At 44.1% G+C, this 11,537-nt stretch overlaps 1 protein-coding gene across 3 annotated transcripts; it reads left to right on the top strand.

Annotated features, from left to right (window-relative positions):
- Positions 1-1,842: 1,842 nt before the first annotated feature.
- Positions 1,843-10,071, top strand: ZFAND2A (zinc finger AN1-type containing 2A). Of its 3 annotated transcripts, none has more exons than XM_083711891.1 (7): positions 1,843-2,000; positions 3,557-3,653; positions 4,693-4,787; positions 5,025-5,156; positions 7,189-7,340; positions 8,271-8,339; positions 9,923-10,071. In XM_083711891.1, the coding sequence occupies exons 2-7, from the start codon at positions 3,599-3,601 to the stop codon at positions 9,939-9,941; spliced, it is 522 nt and encodes a 173-aa protein (XP_083568017.1). In that variant the 5' UTR covers positions 1,843-2,000; positions 3,557-3,598; the 3' UTR covers positions 9,942-10,071. The 3 variants fall into 3 exon arrangements, with proteins under 3 accessions (XP_083568017.1, XP_083568019.1, XP_083568018.1); XM_083711892.1 differs by having other exon boundaries at positions 1,877-2,000; positions 3,507-3,653; XM_083711893.1 differs by lacking the exon at positions 5,025-5,156.
- Positions 10,072-11,537: the final 1,466 nt, after the last annotated feature.

The following is an 11,537-nucleotide window of genomic DNA, read 5'->3' as shown; positions in this document are numbered from 1 at the left end:
TAATTCAGGTAGGTAGCTGTGTTGGTCTGACATAGTATATATATATATATATATATATATATATATATATATATATATATGCTTTCGTAGATATATATGTGTGTGTGTGTATATATGTGTGTGTGTATATATATATATATATATATATATATATATATATATATATATATAGGCAATTAGAGATCACACTAGACAAGTGTTTCAAAAAGCATGGGGAAAATTCAGAGAATACTTCACAAAACAGTGCCCTAAAATACATACCTGGACTTGTTTTGATTAATGTATGCAGGAGACTTTGTGGATATTTAAGTTATAATTAGAAAAACCTTAATAATTATTCATAAAGGAAACAGTTTATAAGAAGTAAATAATGAGGCCAGATACAGGATAAAGGAAGTCTTTTATTTGGTGGTTTGTATGGTTGTATGTTACGCTCACTGTATGTTATGTTCACGTTTAATCAAGGTGGATTTGTGTATGTGGGGTGGGGGGGTTATGTTATGTTGTAAATAAAATTCCAATTAAAAAAAAAATGTCCAGTAGCACCTTAGAGACCAACTAGCGAATGCTCATACCAAGAACAAATTTAGTTGGTCTCTAAGGTGCTACTGGACAATTATTATTATTTTTAAAAATATATTTCTCCTTCATCTTAAGTTTATAAAGTTGTTTATAAAGAAGACATTGAACAAAACAGGACCATGACAGCTCTATGGTGTGGCATTCCAGTTGTCCCTTTTTCCAGGATGACGAGGAATCGTTACTGGGTTTGGTCACTCAACCAGCTACAGATCCAAAAGTTACCTCATCCAACCTACATTTTACCAGCTTCTCCACCAAAACACCAGGGGGGAAACTTTGTATACTTGCACACTTTTACACAGAAGGCGGCCTTTGCACCCTGAGATCAATAGGATTTACTTCCGAGTAGGTGCGCATGTGTGCAAAAGGCATGGATGGGATCAGTGCCGGATTTACGTATACTGTTGTTGTTTAGTAGTTTAGTCATGTCCGACTCTTCGTGACCCCCTGGACCAGAGCATGCCAGGCACTCCTGTCTTCCACTGCCTCCCGCAGTTTGGTCAAACTCATGCTGGCAGCTTCAAGAACACTGTCCAACCATCTCGTCCTCTGTCGTCCCCTTCTCCTTGTGCCCTCCATCTTTCCCAACATCAGGGTCTTTCCAATACTTTCCAATATAGCTAAACAAGCTATAGCTTAGGGCCCCTCTCTCTTGGGCCCCCCCCCCAAAATTAAAAGGAAAAAAAACCTGGATGCACATTTCCAAAATACATGATAAAAAACAAATAGCATAAAACCTAAATACCGCAACAGTGTTTTGTGTTGTGTAGGCTCCTATGATGTAAGCAATGGGGCCCCAATCATTTTAAGTTAGAGCTTAATAATTATTTCACTATTAATATATTTCTTCTTAATTGTATTCCAGCTCAACAATTACTTTGATAAAATACATATTTTGTTATGTGCAAATGGCTTTGGATACCTATTAGGTCTATAAATTACCATATAACATATATTCAACACAAAAAACAGGGACAATTTGTTGTTGACAAAGGACAGCTGGACATAGAAAGGGCCCCTTGACCTTCAGCAGCTTAGGGCCTCATCAAACCTCAATCCGGCCCTGGATAAGATGCCCAACCACGTCACGCGGATTCCCTAACTCGCGTGGAGGGCAGGAGAAAGCAAGGCTGACTCAGCGCGATTCCCCCATCACTGCCACGCCGCCCGCGGACAATCAACACTTTCGTGATTCAGCAGAAACCAGGCGGGACGAGCGTCGTCTCGATAGGTCGGGTGGTGCAGTGACGTCAAAGCCGGCTACTTCGGATTGGGGAACCGGGAAGCGGAAGAAGCGAAGCATGATTCAGCATATAGAATCCACCTACATAAAGCTCTGTAGAAGTCAAAACTTAACAACTCTTTTGGAACTTCACTAGAAACCAGAGAAATATAGAGTTTGGGGCATCAGGGGAACGGTAAGTAAAGTGCTGCCGCTGGTCTGTCAGCTGATTTACCCTTTAACTCTTTCTTTATTTTTAAAGAATCTGTTCGTTTCTTCATTCTTCTGTACTGCTGTCATTCTGTGCCTTAAATTATACGAGGCGGGAAGGAGGGATTTTTTTATCGGTAGGTGAAAAAAAAATATTCCCATTTCCATGCAGGATCTTAAAACAGCTGGGGTGAAAAGGTGCTTTGCTTTGGATTGTACCAGTCCTTTATTTCACTCAGAAAAATAAATATACAAATCCTTGTTAATGCTGTCTTGCTGTTAACTGGTTTGTCTAAGTTCCTTCTCCAACCCTCCTTAGGTTTAGGAACTGCTCCCTCTTTGCTTATGATGATCTCCACCCCTGCCTCCTCTTCAGATACATTTTAATAACTAAAAAACAGATTACAGAGAAAATATTTTTATTTTTATTTAGAGGGGGAAATAAGCTGTCACACTTGCCAATAAGGAAATGTAAGATACAGCTATACGTGACTTTTTGAGTCAATACAGTGGTACTTCGGGTTAAGAACTTAATTCGTTCCGGAGGTCCATTCTTAACCTGAAACTGTTCTTTACCTGAAGCACCACTTTAGCTAATGGGACCTCCGTGCCGCCGCTGCGCGATTTCTGTTCTCATCCTGAAGCAAAGTTCTTAACCCGATGTAATATTTCTGGGTTAGAGGAGTCTGTAACCTGAAGCGTCTGTAACCCGAGGTACCACTGTACTTGGCATCAGTCCATAGCTAATATTTTTCTTTGACTTAGTTTCCACCCCTTTTCTACTGTTGTTCCTGTATTTGCTTCCACATGACCTGTTTGTTGATTTTTTTTAATTATTTATTGAATTTATATACTGCCCTATACCCAGAGATCTCAGGGCAGTTCCCAGAACATAATCAAAATATAAAACCACAAAATATATAATCATTTGTTAGTGGGAAGACTATATTATATAATGTAGCAATCAGTACCCCATAGTTCTAAACATGTTTTCCTGTCACTTCCCTTACAGCAAAAAGCAATTTATTTATTTTTAGAAACAGTTTTGTCATGCAAGAGCACCGAATCCACTTCCATTGTACAGCCTAAATTGTTTTCTTTTGTAGCCCATATTCTGCTTTTTATTCTGTGTTTCTTCTACCTTAGCACCTGTAATTCAACCCTTTAGATATTGGTGTCTTTGTTCAGCTGCGTGAGGAACTGGTTTTCTCTGATAAAAGTGTCCCAAATGTCAATTAGGCAGTTCTCAAGGGTAAAACTTTCAGCTTACTTGAAATGCATCCAGGCATTGGCTGATTGGACGCTTGCTCACACCTCTAGCTCCTTATTCCTATGGAATTAACAGGCACTTCTAAAAATGCTGCTATGCACCTTGTTTACTAGGGTATCATTTAGCCTTGCAAGCATGCCCATAGTGATTTGTCTGAATAGAAGACCCTGGTCATTTGTGGCTCGGAAGATAAACACCTGACTTTATATTGCCTATTTTCAGGCTTCTTGGAAAACCTGATGCATTTAAACCAGTAGAACCTCCTCTTACAGGTAACAAAGAACTCTTTAAGAAAAGCAGGCGGCTTCCTAGAAATGGAATTTCCAGATTTGGGGAAACACTGCTCTGAGAAGACCTGCAAGCAGCTAGGTGAGAAACTGCTCAGGGGGGTGTTGGTGCTGTGTTTGGACCTTTCCTTAAGGGTAGAGTGCCATGGTATCAGGCAGACAACCAGAGCAGGAAGGAGCGGCTACAGAGATATAAAGAGCATGTAATAAATGAGGAGTCTGTATCAGGGATGGGGAAGCTGTGGCCTTCCTGGAGTAAAGCTCCCATTGTTGCTCGCCATTGTCTACGGTGAGAGGAGGTGGGAGCCCAAGAACATTTGGAGGGCAGCATAGTCAAGGTGGCTTGCATTGCAAAAAAGCAAATATAACTATATTGCTTGCTTACAGCGTTTCTATACTGCCAATGTTGTTGTTTAGTCGTGTCCGACTCTTCGTGACCCCATGGACCAGAGCACGCCAGGCACTCCTGTCTTCCACTGCCTCCCGCAATTTGGTCAAACTCATGCTAGTAGCTTCGAGAACACTGTCTCACCATCTCGTCCTCTGTCATCCCCTTCTCCTTGTGCCCTCAATGTTTCCCAACATCAGGGTCTTTTCCAGGGAGTCTTCTCTTCTCATGAGGTGGCCAAAGTATTGGAGCCTCAGCTTCAGGATCTGTCCTTCCAGTGAGCACTCAGGGCTGATTTCCTTCAGAATGGATACATTTGATCTTCTTGCAGTCCATGGGACTCTCAAGAGTCTCCTCCAGCACCATAATTCAAAAGAATCAATTATTCGGCGATCAGCCTTCTTTCTTCTTCTACATCAGCTTTCAGCCTTCTTCTACTGCCAATAACCAATGCCTTTCTGGGCAGTTTACAATAAAACTGGCCACTACAGGTGCTTCAGGGCTTGGACAATCCAGTTTAGAGCTCCTCACATGGTGGAATGGGAAGAACAAAGGCTTGATAACCCTTCCTCCCAAGGGGAGGTGGAGTGACCTAGCTAAGCCTGGCAGAACAGCTTACTCTATGCTCTTAACCCCTTCATGCATTAATTAGACTTGAGAATGTTAGTTATATGCAACTGCTCATCCCACATTTCCCTTGAACTATGTGTGTTTTCTCTTTTTTTCCTTGTAGACTTTCTGCCTCTGAAATGCGATGCATGTGGTGAGGTCTTCTGCAAAGACCACTTTGCGTATAACCGGCACAAGTGTTCCTCTGCATACAAGAAGGTAATGTAAACTGCAGAAAGGGTGAAACTTGACTGGTGTCTGTGACATGAAGAATAGCGCTGCAAAACTGAATAGCTGGCATTTTTTGAAAAGAAGTAGCTATCGATAACGACACACGTGCTGTTCATAGGACCAAAGCAGGGATGGGGTTGTGCATGATGGAGTGCAGACTTTGCACCTTAACACACCTGAGTTCTGCAGCCGTATTTCCTCGCTAATATCCAGTTGCTTTTTCAGGATGTGCAAGTTCCAGTCTGTCCTCTCTGTAACACTCCCATCCCAGTAAAGAAGGGAGAGGTGCCGGATGCTGCTGTTAGTGCCCACATGGACAGAGACTGCAAACGTGATTCTGCTCAGCAGAAGCAAAAGGTTAGGACCTTTTCCCAGAGCTATACTGGATGTACACAGCAATACAAGATGAAGCATTATTGTGAGGTCCTTGCTCTGTATCAAGTTTATCTTTAATCAGGAGATGCTCAAACACTTTCCTAGCTGGCAGCCCAACTTTGGGGAGGACACAGATTTCCAAAGTTCCTCTTTGCAGGCCCCTAAGAATTTTGAAGAAAACAGCTATATTTAAGTTGTTTCATAAAATTTATACTGTGAGCTCTTCACTGGATCATGAGTGCTTTTGGCTGACTGGGAAGTATTCTTAACTGTGATACCTCTCGTTTGCCTGACTAGTAAAGGTAAAGGGACCCCCTGACCATTAGGTCCAGTTGTGACCGATTCTGGGGTTGCGGCGCTCATCTCGCTTTACTGGCCGAGGGAGCCGGCATTCAGGTTCCGGGTCATGTGGCCAGCATGACTAAGCCACTTCTGGCGAACCAGAGCAGCGCACAGAAACGCTGTTTACCTTCCCACCGGAGTGGTACCTATTTATCTACTTGTACTTTGATGTGCTTTCAGACTGCTAGGTTGGCAGGAGCAGGGACCAAGCAACAGGAGCTCACCCTGTCGCGGGGATTCGAACCGCCAACCTTCTGATCGGCAAGCCCAAGGCTCTGTGGTTTAACCCACAGCGCCACCCTGACTATTATTTATTAATTTTGTATACTGCCCTTCAGCCGTAGATCTCAGGGTAGTTCAATACATAAAATTGTAAATATAAAAAACACAAAATACCTATAATAAAAACAACAGCAACAGCAAAAAATAATCCCTCTCCCAGAAACACATTTTAAAGGCCATAGGTTATTTAATCAGCCAAAGTCCTTATTGAAGGGAAATTCCTGACACCTAAAGGTGTGCAGTCAAACCTTGGTTGTCGAACGTAATCTGTTCCAGAAGCCCTTTCAGCTTCTGAAATGTTTGACAACCGAAGCACGGCTTCTGATTGGTTGCAAGAGCTTCTTGCACTTCTTGCACTGTATTCTAACTTGTATTTTAATCAACTGTTTGTTTGGTTGTGTTTTTAATGTTGTTGCTGTATTTATATTTGGTGTTAGCAGCCCTGAGCCCGGTCTTGGCGGGGGAGGGTGGGGTATAAATAAAAAATTATTATTATTATTATTATTCAAGCAGAAGCCACATTGGACGTTCGGCTTCCGAAAAACGTTTGAAAACCGGAGCATTTACTTCCGGGTTTTTGGCGTTCGCGAGCCAAAATGTTCCAAAACGGAGCCAAGGTTTGACTGTATAATGAAGACGTCACATGAACCTCCCTGAGGAGAGCATTCCACAAATAGAAAAGCACTGCAGAAAAGGCCCGTTTTAGTGTGGTCATCCTCCAGCCCTCTCATGGAGGAGGCACCTAAAGAACGGTCTCAGAGGATGATCTTCGGGACCAGATAGGTTCATATAGGGAGAGTCGCTCCTTGAGGTATTGTGGTCCTGAACCATTTAAATATCTATAGGTCAAATTCAGCACTTTGAATTTGGTCTAGAAACTTAATTGGCAGCCAGTGCAGTCAGGCTAGGAACAGTGTAATGTTTTTAAGCTGTCTTGTTCTGGTGAGCAACCTAACCCCCAAATTCTACATCAACTGTGATTTGTATGAGGAGAGACAGTCCTTAAGGTATTGTGGTCCTGAGCCTTTTGGTGAGCCTCTGTTTTGTGTGGCTGGAATATAGCTTATGTAAAGGTAAAGGTTGTATCACTTGACCTGCCCACCACTGTGTGTGTGGCTCCTGGAAGCCTGTCCTCAAGGGAATGAGGCCCTGGAGCTGAAGAAGGTTCCCTTCCATTGCACTACAGGGAACCCAGATTCTCTTACTGGATTTAGTCTTAGCAACACTGTCCTAGACCAGTTCACCCAAGTCCTTCTTAGTTAAATGGAGTTTGCTCCTAGGAGATCAAGCCTAGGGATTGCAACCATTAAAATGGTAGGCAGTTGTGGAATCCTTGCAAGACGGTCAACTTTCCTGGTCGAGTTGTAACTTGACTTCCTTCTTAATCTAGATCTTCACAAACAAGTGCTTCCAGCCAGGTTGCAAAAAGAGGGAGATGATGAAGCTGGTTTGCGACCAGTGTCAGGGGAACTTCTGTCTGAAACACCGACATCCTCTGGACCATGCCTGCAAAGGACAAGCCCGGGCCATTTCCAAAGCTGGGTAAGGCTAGAACTAGGGGCAGTTGAGGGGGTCCCACCCTGGGTGTCACCCTGACAAGGGCAAAAAAAATAGTGGGTGGCACTCACCGCGGGGCCTTACAGCGCACCTGAGCCACACGTCTCGGGCACCCACAGGCTCTGTGCTGTCCACCCGCCGCCTCCCTCCCAGCTGTAGGTCGGCTGAGGCCCCACGGCGCGCCCCGTCCCTATGGGTGCCATGAGCCCTGTGCCATCCCTATGGGTGGTTCACCCCACTCCTATGGGCGCGCCACCCTAGGTGCCTGAGAGGCTTCCTCCGCTGCTGGCTAGAACTCCTCTGCTGGCTCAAGAAGCTGCCTGCAGAAAATATTAAATGTTTTAAATCCTCTTGAGGGTTTTAAAGCGAGTGGGGCCTTGTGAATTTCTGAGGCCTGCTCACATGCATCATTTTGTTTGTATACTGTCTTGCCAAAGGCTGGCATAAGTCTAATGTGATCAATAGACAGTAGTGTGGACTTAGACCTTAAAACCTGTACAGTGGACCCTCTGGATACGAATGTAGCTCATTTCAGGGGTCCGTACATACCCCCAAAAATCTGCAAGTAGAGGCACCGCTTCTGCGCACATGCGCGGAGTGATAGAGCGCTTCTGCACATGCGCGTGCGGCGAAACCCAAAAGAATACACTTCTGGATTTGCTGTGTTTGCAACCTGAAAGTTACGTTACCCGAAGGTAATGTAACCTAAAGGTCCACTGTATTGGTCTTTCTGAATAATGTCAGCTTTTTTCCCTCCTTCTCCTGTGGCAAAACGCCCCCCCCCCCCCGGCAAAGAGACCTTTGCCTTGTGCAGTGAGGCTTCCTGAATGACGGAAGGGGTAATCCTGCACAAACCCAGAAGTGGCACAGCTGGCTGGTGCATGCAGAATGCTGAGTGTGGCTGTTTCCTTGCAGATGTGCCGCTCTGATGAGATCGCTGGAATCGAACAAGATGTCTCTCAACCACCGGGTTCTGCAGAACAGGTAAATAACAACCACAGAGTAGCGCCAGCCACTCTGGGTGGCTTCCATCAAAATATTTAAAACACACACACACACAGAGAGAAGAAAACCTCAAACATTAAAAACCTCCCTGAACAGGACTACCTTCAGGTGTCTTCTAAAAGTCATGTTTATTTCCTTGACATCTGGTGGGAGGGCGTTCCACAGGGTGGGCGCCACTACTGAGAAAGCCCTCTGCCTGGTTTCCCTGTAAGCTCACTTCTTGTAGTGAGGGAATCGCCAGAAGACTCTCGGAGCTGGACCTCAGTGTCGGGGCTGAATGATGGGGGTGGAGATGCTTCTTCAGGTATACTGGGCTGGAGGCGTCAGCACCAACACTCTGAATTGTGCTTGGAAATGTACTGGGAGCCAGTGTAGATCTTTTAGGACCGGTGTTATACAGCCCTGGCAGCCACTCCCATTCACCAGTCTGGCAGCCACATTCCGGATTAAATGGGGCTGGCGTGCTTCTTCCATGTCTGTTGAACCTAATAACTGGAGCAGAATTTCACCTGACACGTACCACAGAAGTGGACAGACCCAGACTTGTAGTATCCACTTCATTTTGCACTTGGACTTTTGAGGGCCACTAGCTATATAGCTTGGGCTGAGGCTACCTGAAAGAGTGTATCTTAGTGGGAGAACATATCCCTACTAGTCCCAGAGCTGGAGTGCTGAGTGGATCTTGCCTGGGAAGCAAGGCCGAGAGCTTAAAAGCTCTTTTCTCGCCAGGTCTGCTTGGGGCTACCCAGTGCAAAAAAATAGCTTTTAAGCACTCAGCCTTGCTTCTTGGCAAGGCCCACTCAGTACACTGGCTTTGGGAGTGTACAGGATGCTCTCGCGAGACAATCCAACTTCCCGCGAGATCTTGTTGAGAGCATCCCAACCATGCCCATATATAAAGAAATACTGCAAATTAGAAGTAAAGGTGAAACTCGAAAAATTTGAATATCATGGAAAACTACATTGATTTCAGTAATTCAACTAAAAAGGTGAAACTAATATATGAGATTGACTCATGACATGCAAAGCGAGATGTGCTTCTACTTAGAGGTCCACTCTTGCTCAATTTGCAATCCTTGTTTTGCTGATTTCATTGAATATTATAATTTTCTGAGATTGTTAATTTGGGGTTTTCATCAGCAGCCTTCCCCATAATTGTGCTTCCTACTGAACCAGACTGAGAGACCATTTAAAAGCTCAGGAACCCATTGCAGGTGTTATGGACTAAATAGCTATTGCACCTTTTCACAATATTATAATTTTCTGAGATTGTTAATTTGGGGTTTTCATCAGCTGTACACCATGATCATCACAATTATAACAAAGAAAGGCGTGACATATCTCACTTGGCATGTCATGAGTCAATCTCATATATTAGTTTCACCTGTTAAGTTGAATTACTGAAATCAATGAACTTTTCCACGATATTCTAATTTTTTGAGTTTCACCTGTACTTAAGATGTGGGCGTACTACAAAGGTAGAGACATGTCTTCTGAGAAATGGGTGGTTCTTCGTTAGCTGCAGTTTGTGGTTGACTAATTGCTTGTTGTTCTTTTTTCAGCTGCAAAGCAAAAAGCTGAAGTTTTCACAGCCTGGGTCCAAAACTGCCTTGTCCTGTGGACTGCTGTACAGATTTAGCTCTTAAAACTTCTGCGTATTTTCTATATTACTTTTAGATGTCTATTTCTTCAATAAAAACTGCTTTACAAATATTGGCGCTTCTCTGGTAGTTCAGTCCCTGGGAAACCTGAAACCACGCCCTATATTTGTTCGATAATTCTCCCAAGAAGGAAGGAGATTTATTGCATTGCCCCAAGTTTAATGGCTTGCAAGTACGATGCCTTGAGCCATCCAGCTTTTGCCAGTCTGGTGGCCTTCACATGTTTTGGCCGCCTGCTCCCATCAGCGCCAGCCAGCACGGCCAACAGTTAACAATGATGGAAGTTGCAGTCCAAATAAATAGGGACCGCTTACCAGCGGGAAGGTAAACGGCGTTCCGTGTGCTGCGCTGGCTCGCCAGATGCAGCTTGTCACGCTGGCGACGTGACCCGGAAGTGTCTGCGGACAGCGCTGGCTCCCGGCCTATAGAGTGAGATGAGCGCACGACCCTAGAGTCTGGCAAGACCGACCCGTACGGGCAGGGGTACCTTTACCTTTACCAGTTTGGCAAATGCTGCTTTGATAAATGAAGCCATGTCCTGTGTTCATCCATCTCTTCTCTTCTTCACTGCCATGCCCCACCCCAAATCCCTCCTCACTAGAGAGGAGGAAGACCTTTCCAGAAACGAAATACTAAAATGATCCTACCCATAAATTGCTTCATTTCCCCCCTCTTTGCTACAGAGGGAAATTGTATTTATTTCATAAAATTTATACCCTGTTTGATTGTAAGAACAAATGAACCTCAAAGCAGGTTGCAAAAAAGATAAAACAATAAATCACTGATAAGAAAAATGAGCAATTTAGAACTTTCAAAAAGTAAAAATAACAATCGACTAAAAATGTCAAAACTTGCACTGGCTTTCTCTAAACATTAGCTCTGGATTGTCTAAACAATATTTTTAGCATGTGCCAAAAGGGGTACAGTGAAAGCAGCTGCCCGAGTTCAATAGTGTTATCAAGAGCATGGAGGCCTACATTTTTCAAATGTGAGATTATGGCTTTAAAGTTGGGCAGCGTCCCTGCGAAACCTGGTGTCTGTGGAAGTCTTGAATGCAATATCAGATCCAGCCACAGGGTGTCACAGCTGAGAGGTTTGTTGTGTACTCTGTCAAGTCTTATTCCTGCCTTTAAAAGGAAGGAATGTAATTTTGTGTGTCTTGTAAATATTCCAGCAGATGCATTTCTTTCGAGAGCAAAATGTGGAAATGATCCCTCTGACAGTTGACCAAAGGGAGTCATGGCTCTTCCTCTGTATTGGTCACCATATTCTTCTCCCACTAATTTCTTAATCATTGATTTCTTAATCATTGAGAGACAGTGTAGTGTAGTGGTTAGAGTGTCAGACTAGGACCTGGGAGACCAGGGTTCAAATCCCCACTCAGCCATGAAAGTCACTGGGTGGCCTTGGAAAGCCAGTCACTGCCTCTTAGCCTAGCCTACCTCACAGGGATGACAACTTTTGAGAGCCACAGGTGAGAGCCGAGTGCAGGATAGGAACCAAAGGTGGATAAACT

Source organism: Podarcis gaigeae (assembly GCF_964106915.1).
Source record: "Podarcis gaigeae genome assembly, chromosome: 14".
Classification (NCBI taxonomy): Eukaryota; Metazoa; Chordata; class Lepidosauria; order Squamata; family Lacertidae; genus Podarcis; species Podarcis gaigeae.
Note: the sequence above shows the minus strand (reverse complement) of the source record. Positions and strands in the feature narration are given on the sequence as shown.